The 18,290-nt window shown below is 51.2% G+C and overlaps 1 protein-coding gene across 3 annotated transcripts; it reads left to right on the forward strand.

The window, feature by feature from the left end:
* The first annotated feature begins 3,104 nt into the window (after window positions 1-3,104).
* On the forward strand, window positions 3,105-11,872 carry TBXT (T-box transcription factor T). 3 transcript variants are annotated; one of them, XM_036122903.2, is made up of 8 exons: window positions 3,105-3,310; window positions 3,725-3,989; window positions 4,751-4,885; window positions 5,703-5,764; window positions 5,884-5,945; window positions 7,566-7,742; window positions 9,070-9,199; window positions 11,058-11,872. In XM_036122903.2, the coding sequence occupies exons 1-8, from the start codon at window positions 3,105-3,107 to the stop codon at window positions 11,329-11,331; spliced, it is 1,311 nt and encodes a 436-aa protein (XP_035978796.1). In that variant the 3' UTR covers window positions 11,332-11,872. The 3 variants fall into 3 exon arrangements, with proteins under 3 accessions (XP_035978796.1, XP_077910509.1, XP_077910510.1); XM_078054383.1 differs by having other exon boundaries at window positions 7,569-7,742; XM_078054384.1 differs by lacking the exon at window positions 7,566-7,742.
* The last annotated feature ends 6,418 nt before the right edge of the window (window positions 11,873-18,290 follow it).

Here is an 18,290-nt window from a genome sequence, read left to right on the forward strand (position 1 = left end):
CGCCAGCATGTGCCCGTGATTCAGGCTTGAGGTTTTTATGGTCACACACACACACACTACGTGTCTGCGTGACACACAGTATATTCTACACGGAGCGCGAAGTATAGAATCAGAAAATAAATGTAGTGTTTCTCCCAGCAAAGAAGGGTCCCCCAGTGCTGCCCCCTGGCCCCCTGGCCTTGAGCCTGTTAGGGCATCATGGGTGCCTGCTCCTAAAAGACAGACGGTTTTGTTGCTTGGGAAGGGTTGGGCCTGGGGAAAACTGCCTCTCTGGGAATTGAGGGGCGTGTGTGCGTGTGTGTGTGCGGGGGAGATATCTGGTAAAGGGTTTGCCAGGTTATTTTGGGGGTGACCATCTGCATCCTGAGGTCCAGCCATCGGCCCTTTTGGGTATTTCACTCGAATGGCTGGCTTCCCAGGCAGAGACAGACCTTGGGGGAGAAAGAGCTGGGAGCGCCGCCTCCCTCCCAAGGAGGCACATTGTTACCAGCCGGGAATTCTTTACAGCTGGGCCTGAGGAAGTTTTTGGCCGTAAACTGTCATGCACCGCAGCCTTCATTGAAAAGGCTGGAGAGTGCAGGTGCTTGCCCTGAGAACCAGGGAACAAAGATCCAGAAAATGCGGCACAGAAAGGTGGGGGGACGAACAGGTAGTTAAGGCCTGCAGAGCCCCAGAGGGACGCACAGTCAGTTACTCCCAGCCTCTAGCTCGGCCAGCAAGTGGGGCTAAATTTCTGGGGGCTGTTCTCGAACACTTGGGACTTTCCTTCGTGGAGGGGAAAAATGTCATGGCAAACGTTTGAAATTTAACATTCTTTTCCAATGGAGTTTTGTTCTTATTTGGTCATGCCCACTGCTGTTAGGGGAGCCAACTGAAATCAGAGCCACGGTTCTGGAACGATCTGAAAGTCCTCCGGCGTTGGCGAGCTCTTTTGGATTTTGGGAAAACGACCCCAAAACGGTCAGCGTGAGACAGCTGGAGTCTTAGGACAGGGGGTGTTGGACTCGTAGCTTTGGACCCTGGTTTTAGAGACCCTCAATCGCCACCGGGGACCCCCCTTCCCCCCCCTCCCCCCCCACCTCACACCCAGCTTTCCCCCTTTATTCCAAGGGCGGAGGAAGCTCAGGCGGTCTTAGGCCCAGAAATGACCTCTGAGACACTTTTATTCTCTTAGGAAAGACGCACTCACAAGCCCTCCAAATCCCATGGCCCCCGAAGAGCCGGATGGAGGGCGACTCAGGAGGGTCCGGGTGTCAGGGGCAAATGAGGTCCTTTTGGTGCCTCTTTCCAGAAGAAAAACTCCCCCCTCGGGTCATCCCCTTGGGTATCCCAAGCATCTGAGACAACAAAAGAAACTGAGAAATGCCGACAGTATGGAGGCGCGCCGGCCTTCCCGACTCTTCAGTACCCATTTGGAGAGGGGCGGAAAATCAGCCCTGGAAGCATCCCCACTCCGCCCGCGGGGCAGCAGGAGTCCCCCTTTATCGCTGGGCTGGCTCCGGGAAGGCGGAGGCCCGGCGCTCCTCCGCCCCCGGCCGGGATCCCTCCAGCGGCTTGCCCCGCGCTTCCAGACTCCCGAGCGAGCCCGGCCAGGCGCGGGCAGGAACGGGGTAGCCGGGGCGCACAATCCGAGTCCTTCCGGGAGAGCCCCCTAGCTAGGGCGCGGGGCTGTCCTGGACGGGGCGCCCCGCCCGATGCACTGGCTGTTCCCACAGGGCGGGGGGGGGGGGTGCGGTGCGCGCGAAGAAGACCTGGAAACAGCCCGGAACCCCACGCTCGGGCTCGAGTGGTGGGCAAGGGGCTCCGAGGCGCACAGCCAGCGCTCCGAGCTTCTACTTCCTTCTCTCTTCCTGGGCTCCCGTTTTGGGAGGAATGTTACTGTTTAAAGAGACCTTATTGAACTATTTCCTGCTCATTGTCACCTTTCCTTCGCTCTCCTCGCGGAGGTTCTCACCGAAAGGTAATAAACCACCCGCTCCCCACACCCCCGGGCGCGGCGGCTGGCCGGGGCCCGGCAGGGAGGCGCGCCCCAAACCCCGCTCTCGGGAGGGCACGCTGGCCAGCGCCTTCCCGCTCCCACCTCCCACAGGAACAAAGGTCAGCCCACAGAAGCCACGCAAACTCCCAGGTCACACTGAGTGCACGCGCAAACCTCGTCATCAAAGTCCTCTTTTCACACAGGAGGCGGGAAAACTTCTAAAAAGGGCTCGTTTTGTTGATCTTTGAGTATTTCCCTCTGTGGGCGCGGAGCCCAGCCTGCGGCAGAGACTCCGGGCGCGGGGCTCCCCCTCCCACAGCGGCGAAGGCGCGGGGTGCGCCGCTCCACGGGCTCAGGTGTCAGCGGAGACACCTGCCGCGCCGCGGGCCGAGGGACGTGTCGGGGCGACTCCGCTCGGTGCAGCGCCGAGCCTTCAAAGGAGCGAGAGCCGCGGGGCTGGGCTCGCCGGGGCAGGGCGGCCGCAGGGGAGCCCGCGGGGCGGTCCCGGCTGGCACCCGTGGGAGAGGTGGGGCGCGTCGCCGGCGGCCCGGCAGCCCCTCGGGGACGTGCGGGCCGGGGCGAGCTCGGGCGCCCGGCTCCTCCACCCCCACCGCGCCCGCGGCCCGCCCCGCCGCTTTGATGGAGGTGCAAACATTTGGGGGAGGGCGGAGGTGTCGGGGCTGGGCCGCGGCGCGCTGGGCCCGGGCCGGGATTGACAGGAAGCAGGCGCGGGAGCCCATTGTGGGCCCCCGGGCGCCCCGGCCCGCCGGTCGGGTCTGAAATGGCCGCGCGCGGCCAATGGGCAGCTGCCCCCGCACTTCAAAGGGCGCGCGGCCCAATCCGCCGGCCCCCTCCGCCGCCGCCGCCGCTCTATTTATGGGAGGGGACGCAGTTTCCCTCGGCAGAGACCTACTCTGGCCGTGCCTCGCGGGAGTTCAAGTGGAATAACCTCCCCCCCACCCCCTCCCCGCCCCCTCCCCCCCAGATCTCGGTCCGCGCCCTCCTCCGGGGCCAGTGCTGGGAGCCCCGCGCCGTCTCGGCAAAGCGGCCGCCGACGGGGGTGAAGGTGGCTCTCGCGTAGCGAGTCGGGGCTTCGGGGGGCGGTGGGGAGGGGGCGGGCGGGAGGATGAGCTCCCCCGGCGCCGAGAGCGCGGGGAAGAGCCTGCAGTACCGAGTGGACCACCTGCTGAGCGCCGTGGAGAGCGAGCTGCAGGCGGGCAGCGAGAAGGGCGACCCCACGGAGCGCGAGCTGCGCGTGGGCCTCGAGGAGAGCGAGCTGTGGCTGCGCTTCAAGGAGCTCACCAACGAGATGATCGTGACCAAGAACGGCAGGTAGGCGCGCCCGAGCTCGGCGTGCGCCAGGCGTTCCGGAGGCCTGGGGGACACTTGCCCGCTGTCCGAGGTTTTCTCCCAGTGGGGGTCTTCTTGCTCCTTTCCGCTCGGCTAGGGAACAGAGCCCTGTGTCCCCTCATCGTCACTCTCTGGGGTTTTCTCCGCGGAAGTTTGGGAGAAGTCTCCCAGACCCGCGTCTTGCCCGCTCGCGGGAACCCTCGGCCAGGTCCTCGGGGACCCTGCCTCCGGGGGCGGTGGGATAGTGTGGAGGACGCTGGGGACTTGTGGGGGGCCCTGGGAAGGCTTCTCTTTGCCCCACAATGACAGATGCCTCTGTCCCAAGCTTTGTGCCTTAGGTCTAAAGGTCTAAAGGCTCAGATCCGGGGTCCTCCGGCTGCACTCCTTCCTTTGCAGGAGGATGTTCCCGGTGCTGAAGGTGAACGTGTCTGGCCTGGACCCCAACGCCATGTACTCCTTCTTGCTGGACTTCGTGGCTGCCGACAACCACCGCTGGAAGTACGTGAACGGAGAGTGGGTCCCGGGGGGCAAGCCTGAGCCTCAGGCGCCCAGCTGCGTCTACATCCACCCCGACTCGCCCAACTTCGGGGCCCACTGGATGAAGGCGCCCGTCTCCTTCAGCAAAGTCAAGCTCACCAACAAGCTCAACGGAGGGGGTCAGGTAGGTGTGATGAAGCCCGCGGGGCGTGGGGGGGGGGGCAGGGACAGCGCCAGGCGAGTCCGGGTCTGCACCTTGGGCGTGGTGGAAGGGACTGTGCTTGCGCGGGAGGTGACATCTGTCCTGGAGAAACTGCCACAGCCTTCCTCAATTAAGCCTTCAGTGTTGTTTATAGTAAACTGATGATGGTAACACCAAGGCGGGGAGCTCGGGGGAGGGTGCAGAGCTTCACCTTTGACGGATCAGCAGGTCTCAGGCTTTGGGGAACTTTTGCATTCAAGTCTTCACCTTGCCTAGAGGTAGAGAAAATATCAGCCTTGATAGTAAGCGGTCACTTTCCAGCTAAATATATGCTATCGTGTTTGCTGTGTGGTCTGAACAGATTTGTAAATTTGTTTTCTTCTAAGAATGTCTTTACTTGGGGGATTTTTTACTGGGAGGCCCCATGTTCAAGCAAGGTGCAAACAAGCTCAGGCTTTTAAAGATGTCTCTAGCCATCCTGGAAGCATTAGGACATTATTGTACCCGGTCAAAGGATTTCCCGATGGGCATTCATTCCCTTTAATGGTGTGTAGCACCTCACATTCCTTTCCTTAAACCAGTTGTGGGAAGCAGCACCTGAGGGGAAACCCACCAACTTCAACAGTAAAGACACTTTCTTGTGAGCTACAGCATTTTCTGCACCTTGGATGTATTTTTCTTCTCAACAGCAGGGCAAATGGATGTCTTGTTATCTGAAGGTCTTGTCTGTGTGCTTCCCTCAGATCATGTTGAACTCCTTACACAAGTACGAGCCTCGGATCCACATAGTGAGAGTTGGGGGCGCACAGCGCATGATCACCAGCCACTGCTTCCCAGAGACCCAGTTCATCGCAGTGACCGCTTATCAGAACGAGGAGGTGAGCGGCCGGGTGGGCATGTGTCCCCTGGGAGGTCGCAAAGAATGCGGACATCCTGTGTGTTGGTGTACTTTAGACTGAAAAGTTATGCCTTTTCAAATAATCTACTATGACCATAAAATTGGGACAGAGGGGAGAAATTTTAAAATGTGTGCCTGTTTAAGCATTTCTCTTTTAATTCTCTGTTAAAGTGTCTATAAAACTAGAACCATCTCCTAAATTCTCTGAGTGAAAAGAAGAAAATATTTAGGTTAAGTTCTATGAGAATTTCTTGAGAACAAGATGAGTGAGAGAGGCAATCTTTGGAGATCTTCCTGAAAGGGTGGGGGGCAACCCTCCAAACCTGGGCAGTGTGAAGGGTCATCTAGATACGAAATACCAGTTAGTGCCTGTAAATCTCTAAGTCTGAGCCCAAAGTACAGACATTTTGTGATTAGCTGGTTAAGTTGTCAGGGTTGAGTGCCAACTAGAGGGAGCAAATCACTATTTCCTAAGCAGATTCAGGGAATGTTTTGAGCCATGTTTGGGTGATTTATGCACACAGAATGTTGTCAGCAGTAGGTTAAACTCACTGTGAATTCCACTCAGAAAAGCAGCATTTAAAAACTTCCATAAATGTACTGTTCTTTGTTAAATATTACAATTACTCAGCCACTTCAGACCCAAATAGAAAAATAGACCTGGAAGAAAGTCTGATTATGTTTGAATATTTAAAGGAGGGGGTACTGATGTTTCCCAATTTCTCGGGACTGAATTAAATCCTCTGGCTAATGGACAATGTACCAGTCAATGTGATTTCTTTTTTTTTTTTTTTCAGATCACGGCTCTTAAAATTAAATACAATCCATTTGCAAAAGCTTTCCTTGATGCGAAGGAAAGGTGAGAGAATTCTAACTATACCCTTTGGGCAAAGAAATATGCAGAAAGAGGAAATATTGCTGCAAATGCTATTTTCTGAATGTTGTCCTTTTTGATGACTCAATACACTTTTTTGACAGAAGTGATCACAAAGATATGATGGAAGAACCTGGAGACAGCCAGCAGTCTGGGTACTCCCAATGTACGGTTTGTTGCATTCTGTCCCCACGTCCCTTGCTTCCGGGACTAGGCTGCTGAGAGCCAGAGCTGGGGATGCAGCCGACAGCGGGTTTCTGAGTGTGGCTGGGGAGCAGACTGCCCAACGTGGGCCCATGATGTTGGAGCTATGTTAGTACTGACTTCAACCTCTGCTCTACCTGAGGGCTGTGGATGCGCATCTGGCACTTGGGACTCTTGACAGAGAAGCCAGGGGAGAACTTACCTGGGCTCGGTTGTTTGGCTCCGAGGCAGCTCCCACCATGGCTGTGTCAGATGGTTGAGATCTTGGTGGGGTTTAGACTCTGCTCTATTGGGCAAGTGGAGAAGCCAGCTCGTTATAGCCACTTTGAGATGGTTTCTCTTGTTATTAATGATGGCAGACCGAAGGACCACCTTTGGAAGGATGCTTATGAGCAGATGTGGTTTTTCCCGTAGCCCATTTCAGTTCCAAGAGCGGCCCAGCAACTCCGGCTGGTTTTGGTGGTGGGGACAGTGGCTTGTAGGATGGGGAAAGTGCTTTAAGTCCAGCTTCCTTTCCGAGTTCCACGAGCCAGAGCAAAGTGGCACAGGTCTAGGGAGCAGTGTCTGTTAGGAGACAAAGTTTTGTGTGGCTCTCCTCTCTATGCAGGGAAGGGGCTTGGAATTTAAATAACTGACATTATCGGGAGAGAAAAGTTAGTGCTTGCTGCCACTTCCAGAGGCCGCGGGGACCAACATGGCCCATTCTGCGGACACTCGTTTTCTGTTCTCTGTTTCTTCGTTGATCGTCTTCTGGGCTAATTTAACAAACAGCTCTCCTAAAGTGGCTCGTGGGCTGCCATCACTCGGGCATTTGATGGGGGGCAGGCTTTGTGGGCAGATCCGGACCTTTCTCTCATTTCAGTGTTGCCTGAAGCATTGTTTGTTGTTTGGAAGTTATAGCCAGAGTAGTTGTCCTCTTAGAGGTTGCTTTCCTGAATTAAAAGCAACAACAACAGACTTAAAAGCAGGCAATGGAGAAGAGATTGGAGTGTGAGAGGCAGGCAGGGTAACATCAGAGTGATTTTTCTGACGGATGTGCACAGTGGGGAGAAGGTGAGCCTAAAGCAGAAGAAAAGTGGGCAGAAAACAACACACGTCCAGCCAGGACACAGCTCCCCGTCGTGGTGAGGTGGTAGGAGCAGGCCAACGTGGGGGCGGGGGGGGCACCACACACGTGACTTGCCCCGTGTGTCTCCAGCGCATCTGGCTCTGAATTTTGTGTTTCTATGTTTTTTCATGCTCAGCAGGTAGGGCTTGGAAGCTGATGGGCCTGGGAAGATTCTGGCAGGTTTGAATAAGAGAGGTTGAGGAAGCAGTGGGCGTTGGCTGAGGCTGGGGTCTCCCAGCTCTTCTCAGGTGCCCCGTGGGTTTGGAAACCCTGGTCAACCCGTGGCCTCTCATGTGGAGCTGAGGCCCAGATGCCTTAGGACTTGGACTGGGGACTCAGTGCAAGACACTATGCGTCCTCACTTCATCGGGGACCCCTCAGGAAGAGACCCACCGATTCCAGGTCTCAGCTCTCCTGTCCTTTAAATAATGGAGGTAATGCAAATGCCAGTTACTCAGCATTCTTTTCCCACAGCAGGGGGGTGGCTCATCCCTGGAACCAGCAGCCTGTGCCCACCTGCCACCCCCCACCCTCAGTTCGGAGGGCCCCTCTCACTTCCCTCCACGCATGGCTGTGAAAGGTACCCCGCCCTGAGGAACCACCGGCCATCCCCCTACCCCAACCCTTACGCACATCGGAATAATTCTCCAAGTAAGTCCTAAGTCAAAGTCCGCCTGGGGTATGGGGGTGGATGGAAAACCACTGCAGGAAAGGCCTCTGTAGGATGGAGACCAGAGATCAGGCTAGGAGAACCTCTTTTGGAACACACACCCAGGCCAGTTCTTTGGTGGGCTCAAGAGGGACCTTTATTTCAGGTCCAAGCTGTGGCCGCTGGCTCAGCCGCTGAGAGGTTCAGACCAGGGGCTGTGGTGCCGAATGCACTCAGTCACTGCTGGAACTTTTTCACCCTACAACTGTGGGTCCATCTCTAGGGGCCCAGGTTTGGATCGTTTATGAACCTCTCTAAAGTGATGGTGTTGGGTCAGCCAGGTATAACAATTACTGGCTTAACTAAAGCCACGCACGATTTTCCATGACTCCCACTGATCCACGAAGCATGTTTCTCCACGTGTGGTGGCTGGAGCAGCATCACCTCGGAACCGGCCCAGGCGGGCGGAATCAGCAGGCTTCCAGTGATCCCGATCGTGCTTATGGACTGTGAACACAGGGCTGGACCGCTGAGAGCCCTTTATCTAACTTCCTCTAACACCACGTACGCCCAGACTTAATTTTGTCTGGCTCTAAAAGGAGGAACATAGCTAATGAACACCATAAAACAATTAAGCAATTAAAGCTGATTTGAAATGAAAGGACCTTATTGATGAAGAAATAGTCATGGGGTCTTGTTGAAGCAGCGCTAGACTCTGAGGCTAGAAGATCATATTTTAGTGTTGCCCGGAGTAATGGTTTTTAAGGTGTTTTCATCTCTTAAGAAATAATATTTTGGGAAAAGGCAGGTTAAAGTTATACTTATGTTTATTTTTGAGGATAATTAATCCCCAATCAAGTGATCGTAGGATCCCTTTCTACAGGGCATCTATTGATCTGAAGATAAAGAAAAAGCTTGGGTTTACTAGAATTTATTTTCTAATATATACATTTGGCCATAAATATTTGCCTTTGATGACCAGTTAAACAGGCCAACCGATAGTCTTCTTTTTTTTAAAGATGTTTTATTTATTCATTTGAGAGAGAGAGATAGAGAGAGAGCACGAGCAGGGGGAGCGGCAGAGGGAGAAGCAGACTCCCCACTGAGCAGGGCGGCTGACGCAGAGCTCGATCCCCAGACCCCGGGATCATGACCTGAGCCGAAGGCAGACCCTTAACCCACTGGCCTGGGTAGTCTTCTGTTCCATATCCCAGACTCATTTTGTTTTCAGTGTTGGATAGTGCCAGTTGTTGCTAGTATTTCACTGCATTCTGTCGCTCCTGGAAGACCACCTCCCCGCCAACTAACGACGCTTTCTTCGCCCCACAGCCTATTCTGACAATCCATCTGCATGTTTGTCCATGCTCCAATCCCATGACAGTTGGCCCAGCCTTGGGACGCCTGCCCATACCAGCATGCTCCCCATGAGCCACAGCACCGGCCCACCCACCGGCTCTAGGTAACGTATGTCTGGACATGATGCGCACTGTCCTGGGACCCTGAGTGTGACATCATGCCATCTCCATCCATTAGTTTTTATTCTGCCCCTTCACCTGTGGGCGGCTGGCTGTTACTGGTAGTTGCATCACTAACCCGGGACCCCAGGTTACATGACCCTGGGTTACTGTTCCAGCCTGACTTCTGGGAGGACCAGTGGCCCCCTCGGGGTGGCATGCATGGAGCTGGGCTGTAACAGAGGGAAGCCAGGGCCCCCATCCTGGCTCTGGCACTTACTAGTTCCTATAGAGGACACGTCTCTTAAACTCTCTGAGCCTCGTTTCTACAAGAAAAAATATGTTATATAACCCCAGCTTCAGCATGTCTTTACAGAGCTGTTGGGGTCAGCAGGTGAAATTTGAAGGAATGTTTCTAGAACCATTTTTGACAAGAGCTATTAAATTGAGGGAAAAAAAATGTGTTGGCTTTTCTGTGGTTACAGGATCAAAGTCCTTAACATATATGCTGGTAACTAGTACAGAAAAATGAATATTTTATTGTTGCTTGAAAATAATGTACCGGGAGATTGGCTTAAAAATCAAGCTGCTTGGTAAATGTATTGCTGTTTTTCATAGGATTATTATAAAAAACTAAGTCAAAGCTGAAAGTCAACTTTCATTTTCTGAAGAAACAGGCTCAGAGATATTAAATGATTTAACAAGTTGTTGGCTCAGAGCAGAGTGAATCTGTAAACAAGTTATCTTGACTATGAAAGCAGTGCAATTTATTGTATATAGAATACCAAAATATGCCCAAGATTTTAATTCTTTTGTCTCGGAAACAATTCCTTTATAATTACGATCTAATTGTCTTCTCTTAAAAAATAAAGCAAACAATGCACAAGGCAGCCAACAATTCAAGGGCCCGAAGGTCGCTCGGAAACCTGCACATAAATGGACTAACCTGCAGGTTACAAACAGCCGGCCTTGGAGACCCCATAGTCCCATTGCGGCCCCATTCTGATGGGGCATCTCAGAGCTGTTTCTTCTCTCTGTGAAATGGGGATAGTAAACTACTTCGTTCAACTCAGGTTTGTTTTTGAGGTCAAATACATCTGAAATACAGAACAGGGCTTGGTGAACAAGACAGCACAGTATGGAGTAAGGGAAAGACATTTTCTCAAAGCAATTTTAGCATAGTTGGATGCTGTTTAAATCTGCGTTGCTAGACTGAAGGACTTCGTACTTGTTTCTAGCTGCTTCCTCCATGCATCGGGAAGCGGGCTCTCACCTGGCCGCAGGCCGGGGTACCCACACGGCCGTGCAAGGCAGGACCCAGTGTGCGTCCGGGGCTGGCTCCCGGCTGCTGGTCCCGCACCGCATCCCGCCGGCCTGCGTGTTCCTGCGCGGGACAGAGCGCGGGACGGTGCTTGTATCGAGCACCTTTTGTACCTTAATGTTCCAGGAAGGTGCTGTTTCCACGGCCAGAACCCCAGCGGCGGGGCGGGGCGTGCTGATTAGCACAGACACCTGGGCACACCCCCGAAACCTCTGATTCAGGGGATCCGGGGACTTGGGGTCTGAACGAGAGCGCCAGACGCCCAGCCTGGAGGGGTTGGCAGCAAGAACGGCTGGCGCCCCGGCCGGAGCGTGAACCGCACACAACCTTTGCACGCGGGGCCCGCAATTTTGTTTCTTGTTGACAGATAGAGAGTGGCTTCTGTGGCGCCTCAGGGTGTGGTTGAGAGCCCCCGGCCTGTTGGGAAGACGCCGTCGGGCGGTGCTGGGGAGCGGGAGGTCTCGGTGTTCAGTCCCCTGCGCGCTGGTCCCGAGCCTCGCTCCACCTCTGCTTGCCTGAGTGTCTCGGTTTTCCCCTTGCAGCCAGTACCCCAGCCTGTGGTCTGTGAGCAACGGCGCCGTCACGCCCGGGGCTCAGACGGCGGCCATGTCCAGCGGGCTGGGGGCGCAGTTCTTTCGGGGCTCCCCCTCGCACGCTGCGCCCCTCACCCACCCGGCCCAGGCCTCCTCCTCCTCGGGATCCCCGCTGTACGAAGGGGCCCCCACGGCCGCAGACATTCCCGACGGCCAGTACGACGCGTCGGCCCAAGCCCGCCTCATAGCCTCGTGGACGCCCGTGTCACCACCTTCCATGTGAAGCAAGGCCCGCGTTGTGACAGACGCAGGACTTCTGTGTGGGGCCTCCAGTGTGGATTCGGTTGATCCCCGGGTACAGAGTGGCAGCTCACGTGTCCAGGGAAGGAAACAGGCCCTATCACCCTCCCTTTAAAATGGGAGGGATCCGTGTTCTCCTGTTCCCCAGGAGTGCGTGCCCACCGTCTGGGGCCGCCGATGCCCGCAGGTGAACTGGGCCTGGAAGCCATGCGGCTGGCCAGACTTACCACGATTCACAATAAAAATGATTTGCTAGGGTCCAGAAACTTTTTGTTTGTTTCTCCTACGGCCCATAGGTGACTTGGCACATCGGAGTCCGTAAACCCCACCAGTCCTACTTGAGCAAGAGAAAAAGCACACTTAATTCTCTTCCTTGTTGCGCGGGGCTGGTTTCCAGGCCCTTGGTGGCGCCTGCCACAGTGGACGCTGCTGTGAAGGACAGAATCCTGTCAAAGCTGAGGACAGCAGATTGTAGTAGAAACGCAGATCCGCCTGCTCTGCCCACTAGAATGTGTTTATTTTGAGCATAGGTAGTTAATCTCTTGTATTGTTAAACCTATGATTGTTTATATTTTTCTTTTAAGTAGCCAAAGACAATCAGCAGGAAACATTTTCTGCAAAATAAAGGCAATATCCAAATTTGGTTGGTCTAGTTAGTATTCAGACTCCTCTTTTTTTGGGCGAGATTTGGTGAAAGCTGGTGCGAAGACCTTGTCCCAAAGGGGCATTTTAATCTGTTGTGAACCTTGGTACTTTCTCAAGTGAGCTGCAGAATGGGAAGTGAAATCTGCATGTATTTACTCAATGCTAATTACCACAAAAATGCAAAAGAGGACAAATGATTTTCCAGAGATTTAGGTAGACAGCACTGAACCGTGGATGATAACAGCGTAAAACAGTAAAGATGAACATGAGATGCCTACCCGATTGGAGCAATTCAAACAAAAGCACATCAGATGAATTGACAAAAGTTAGAGCTTACATGTTTGGACAACATGGCGTTTATAAATATCTTTACTGCTTGTGTTTCCAGCAGAGAACCGGGATGGTGCTTTGTGCTTGACTGGGGCAATTTCTCCATCTAGTGGCTGAACTCTTGTTTTGATGCTACTTGTTGGAGCTTGATTGATCCTCAGAACCCCTGCTTGCTGAGCATTACGGATGGCCGGCCCATTGGAGCTCGGCCAGTAAGGCGGCGTTATAGCGGTGTCGTGGACCGTAGAGGTTAAGAGAAATAAGGCTGAGGGGTTTTGAAACTTCCCAAAGGAGAGGAAGAAGTGTTTCTAAAAGTCAGCATTGCTCACTTATCAGTTAGCTCATTGACCCCTGAGTTATCGTTGCCCGGGGCTCAGTCCACGCTCGGGCTTCCTTCGAGTCCACCTGTGATTTCTGGGCCACACACGGATCCCAGTTCGCACGAAGTTCACACTTACTGAGTGTGAACCTAGAACTCCGTGCCAGAGCTGAGTGTTTAGGGTACTCTCTCTGCCATACAGGCGGGACGTAGTTCTCCTCAGCAATTTGCTCCTTCAAAGTTTTTCTCGATGCCATAACTACTAGATCTTATCGCCGCTCACATGTAGGTATAGCCTAAATCAGACGATTTATTGACAAATGTATTAGAAGAATATTTTTTGGATAAACCGCTGCCCGGATAGAACTGGGAAATGAAAGCGGCCCCGGTCTGCACTGTGGCTCCTGCCCAGCCCAGGTACCAGCAGGGGCTGCTGGGGAAGGGCTGGACTTCGAGGGCGTGGACAGTCCCTTGGGGTCCCGCGGCCACAGCACCGGGAGCCCACCTCACAGAAAACTTGCAGCCCTCTGTAGCCGGCTGCTCTGTGAAGGCTGCCACCAGGGTCTTGTCCTCCTAGGGTCCACCCGAGTGCCCGCCCCCTGGCAGGCCGGCAAGTGTCAGGACTCCAGGAGTGACCTGAGGGCGTAAGAGGAGCCTGGGTGGAGGGTTCTGGAGGGCATGGCCAGGGAACCCGGGGAGCCTGAGGCACACGGCCCTTTCTGCAGGGGCCTTCGACTCTGGCTGGAGAGACTGGTTTTACATGTAGAAGACAGGCAGGATCTTGGCACGTTTGAGTTTCTAAGTGTGACCCAGATTCAGGGAATTAATATTTAAATAAACCAAACAGTGTTTTTCTGGTTATGCAAGGGGGCAGTGGCAGCCACATGGTGCAAAGAGCTTGCAGTTTGGTGCAAAAGACCTGGATTTGAGTGAGAGTTACCCACTCCAAAAATTCAAGTTCCTTATCTGCAAAGATGGAGAAAGAAAATGCTCGTCTATCAGGGTTGTTGTGAGAAATGAAAGAGATAAAGGTCTTGGAAAGTGGGTAGAAACAGTGACATGTGCTATAGCATCGTAGATAGGATTCCAAGCCAATAAAACAAATCGTTGCCTGGCTCTATTTATGGAACCCTTAGAATAAGGTATTGCTGCGTATAAGAAATCTCGAGATCTTGTTGAGATCCTTGGCATCTGTCCTAATTCAGAATGCAATGGGAAAGTCCTATGAATTATTTCTCTACCAAGATTAAGGTAGGTTCTAAATTTTTCACGAACAATAAATGTATAGCCCAATTTTTAAAAAAGGAATTATACAATCTGAACTCCTTGTCTTTGGGATTACAGAGGGCCTGACTCCCTGTATGTATATAAGGTGAAAGTGACCTTTAAAAATTGATCCCTGCCACTTTGAATGTATGTGGCCAGATTGTTTTATTCTTTTTTCTTTTTTGGGGAAGGTGGTGGTGATAGATAGGGATTATGCCTTCTAAAAAGAAAACTTACTTTTCAAAATATGTATTTAAAAAGAGAATGTGTCATGAACACATTCCTGACCAAGAATATGAGCAAGGGAATCCATGATATCTATGTAAGATTAAGATGGCACATCTGTAATCAGGTTAAAATTACAGCCAACCAGAAAAGTAGAAGCTCACATAAAGTTAAAGGGATCTAGACCCCCAATTCTATTTTTCTGGCCTAATATTATATATATTTAAAAAAATGTGTTAGCCCACACTAGAAAATTATAGAGCTCTGTAATAAAAACACTACATTTGGATTATGGCAATATACCCAGAAACCTACAAGTGGGTTGTGATTAAAATCCTTTCTCCCCAGTTCCCAAAGCTATAGTTTTGAGAAGAAAAGCTTATTTTTCTCATATCTAAATATGTTTATAATTCTAATGTTTTTTTCTTATGTAAAAAAAGAAGAAGCTAAATGACTATCTTTTTTTTCCAATTAAAAAAAAAAATTCCTGGGGCGCCTGGGTGGTTCAGTCGGTTAAGTGTCCAATTCTTGATTTTGGTTCAGGTCATGATCTCAGGGCCACGGGATTGAGGCCCACATGGGGCTCTGAGCCCAGTGGGGAGTCTGCTTCTCTCCCTCTCTCTGCCCCACTTCCTCCCCTTCTCTCTTTCTAAAATAAGTAAATAAATCTTTAAAAAAATAATTCCAAATTTGGAATTATAAATAAAATTTATTGTTTTTAAGTTTTAAAACATATTATTATAAAACTATGATATCATTAGCCTGCAGAAAGTTAGTATTTTATCAAATAAATTTTATATAAACATAACAATACAGTGTGGGTTTATAACATGCTTAAGCAAATATATGACCAAAGAGCTTTAGGGTCGGGGACACACGTAACCATAGTGGTGTAAAGTGCCCACACTACCCGAAGGCGTGGGCGGTGATGAGTGGAAGGTAAGTGCCATCAACTCAAAAACAACCATGAAAATAACAGAGTTGTAGCTCAGAAGTCAACAAAGGAGATAGAATGGAATTATAGAGAAAATATTCAGATCTAAACAAGAAGAAAAAGGGTTCAAAGAGATGGGACAATTGGAAAACAAATAGCAATTTTAAACTCAGCCATATCGATAATTATAATCAATGTAAACGGTCTAAACAAATCAAAGGCATAGGTTGTCAGACGTGGAAAGAAAGCAAGACCTGTGTTCCCTACAACCAATGCACTTTAAATCTAAAGACACACATGTGTTAGAAGTAAAACCATGGGAAAAGATATGCCACGCTAATACTAGTCAAAACAAAGCTGGAGTGTCCGTGTTCATCGTAGGTCAGCTGGGTTGCAGAGCACAGAATAGTCCAGAATAGGACAAGCAAGGGGAACAATGGTTTGGGAACCGCCTGTAGGACACAGGACCTGGGCCTGTCCATTCACGTCTTCCACCCAGAGGAGAGGGCCAGTGACACCTGCTGTGGGTCGGTGACTGGATGCATCTCTGATTCTTCCACTTTTCAGTTGGGAATATTTATTGTGACTGTCTTTTGTTTGCAGGGCATGGGGGGTGCGGCAGAAACCTTTTATTTCCTAGAGTGGCATCCAGACGTGGTGTAGGTCATGAGACTGAATGTTGAGTCTAATGCTGGGATCATCTCTTCCCACCCGAGACGCTGTGACAGCTCGCGTTATTGGCCTAACTCTTGGCTCTTGCCTGTATCTGCACCCTTCACCATATGGGACTTCTCAGCTCCTCTCCCAAAAGGCAGAGTCTCCTTTCTCACTTTTCACGTCCCCAGACTAGCCTGGTTACCTACTTTGGCCAATGGAATGTGGACAAGAGGTACAATATGTTAGTGGGGAGACAAGGCTCCGTCACTTTCTCAAGAATGTCGCTGGGAGTTAAGCTCTTGCCTTCTAGGCCCAGAAGGTGTATGTACGCAAGGAGCAGAGCTGACCCGCGGAACTGCAGTGCCAAATGGAGCTTCCCCTGCAGGCCCACGAACATTGTTTCACGTCGCTAAGATTTTGTGGGGGTTTGTTATGCAGCAAAAGCATACGGATACTGAAATTGGTCCTTAGAAGTGGGATGCCATTGTGGCCAGAAACTAAAATGTGTGAGATTAGCTTTGGGATGGCTGGTGGAAGGCCAGGAAACTTTTAAATTTGGGAATGTGGCTCCCCATATTCACTAGCACAAAACGTTTGGTAAAACTGTTTACTGCAGCAACTGGGAAGTCGGGAAAGTCACCTGGTGAGTGCGTGGAACTGGGCAGGTGGCGCCCAACAGAAGACTGAAAGTATAATCCACCCTCTTTCAGCTGCATGTGGTTAAGACACAAAGAGATGAGCTCAAAAATGAACTGGCCAGTCTCCAAGCAAAATGTAGAGGGAATTTACAGGCTCCAGAACTCGCTAGGAAATCATTCCTCATGTCCAGTCTGTCCAGCTTGAGGCCAAGAACAAATCGAGAGTACTGCCCGCACGGGATGGCTGCGGGATGAAGACCAAAACAAGGGTCTGAAACAACCTTTGTTAAGACTTCTGAATGGGTCAGGGGGATTCTAGAAAACTTTTCAACTGCATAACATCTCTTAAAATCGTAAGGACTTTATCTCACAACTGTCTGAACAGTCCAGAGAGCCATGCAGCCTGAGCATCCCATCATGTGTTGGTGACTTATCCAGCCGTCACTGTGGGCATGTGCAGCAGTAATCTGTCATCACATTTCCACAATTCTCAAGGTGCACCTCAAGCTGAGCTTGTGGTGACACGGTATGAAGGGAGGTGCCCAGAGAAAGGAGCTGGGAAACATCCCTTCACCCGAGCTCAAGAGGCATCCTGAATCCCAATATCTTCTCCAAAGACAGCAATAGGGCACACCATGGAATAAAAGATGAAATTAATTAAAAGAGAGAGACCTAGGTGAATGTTCCTGACAGAATCTCATACCAGCCTTTTCACTCCTCAGAGCCACACAGCCAAGATTTAGCAGAGATAGCACCAGATTCTAGATAAGGAGCAGGAGGACAGTGTTTTAAAAAAAAAAAAAAAAAAAAAAAAAAGGATCTATTTTATCCAGAACATGAACTCTTCAGGGCAGCAGATTGTCCCATTGGCTACTTGCTGGGCCAATTGAAAAGTGCTCTGAACCCAAAAGACACCAGGAGCTTCCATCAACAGTAGACAAGGGAAAACAGGAAGGCATCATACGGAGGAAGAAAAGAGGCCGCCAGGGGGTGCACATGGCAGAGGTGATGGCAACGAATGTGTTTGGAGAGGGCTTCAGATTGTCGGCGGGGGCGCTACGCTCTGGTCCATGTCCATGGATAGCCATCGAGTTTGGGAGGACTTCATGGTAAATGAGAGAAAACATGAGAGAAACAGCAAAATCTCTCTGGGAAATCTAGAAACAGAACACGACTCTCTGATGGAACGGTTTGGCTTATGTCTGGAAAGATAGAGCAGAGGGTTTAAAGAATCCTATCTGTAGCCAGTAGAAATGTGGTCACCTTTAAAGGTAAGGGTCAACAGCTAATAAAAAAAGACATGAGGTTGAAAAGTTGGGGCACCTGGGTAGCTCAGTCAGTTGAGCGTCTGCCTACAGTTCAGGTCATGATCCTGGGGTCCTGGGATCAAGCCCCTGCATCGGGATCCCCACTCAATGGGGAGTCTGCTTCTTCCTCTCCCTCTGCCCCTCCCCACACTTGTTCTCTCTCTCTCTCAAATAAATACATAAAATCTTTTTTAAAAAAGGACATGAGGTTGAAAAGTCAGAAATCTATAGAAATGTTATAAGGGTCTACAAAGAATTCTTTAAAACTGAAAAGGTAATATCTTACTGAGCTAAGAGAAGGTCAAGTACGAACTCCCTTGGGCTCAGGAGAATAAGTCAGACTACAAAGAGCACAGAGTGTGTATCAGAATACATACCTGACCACAGAGAGCATGGAGCAGCTGCTGCCAAGAGCAGAAGGCTATGTAAGCTCCATTCAGAGCTCCAAGAACAGATCAGACAATACCAGACAGCTCAGGGGGCCTCCGGCAACGCTTTTCCTTAGATTGGGGATGAACACGGACGGTTTTCCACCTTGATTCTCAGGGTTGGAGCACGGTGATGAGAGCAAGCAAGCGATGTGAGGTATCAGGTGACTCAGAGCTGGCTGGTCACTGGAGC

Source organism: Halichoerus grypus, chromosome 9 (genome assembly GCF_964656455.1).
Source record: "Halichoerus grypus chromosome 9, mHalGry1.hap1.1, whole genome shotgun sequence".
Lineage (NCBI taxonomy): Eukaryota > Metazoa > Chordata > Mammalia > Carnivora > Phocidae > Halichoerus > Halichoerus grypus.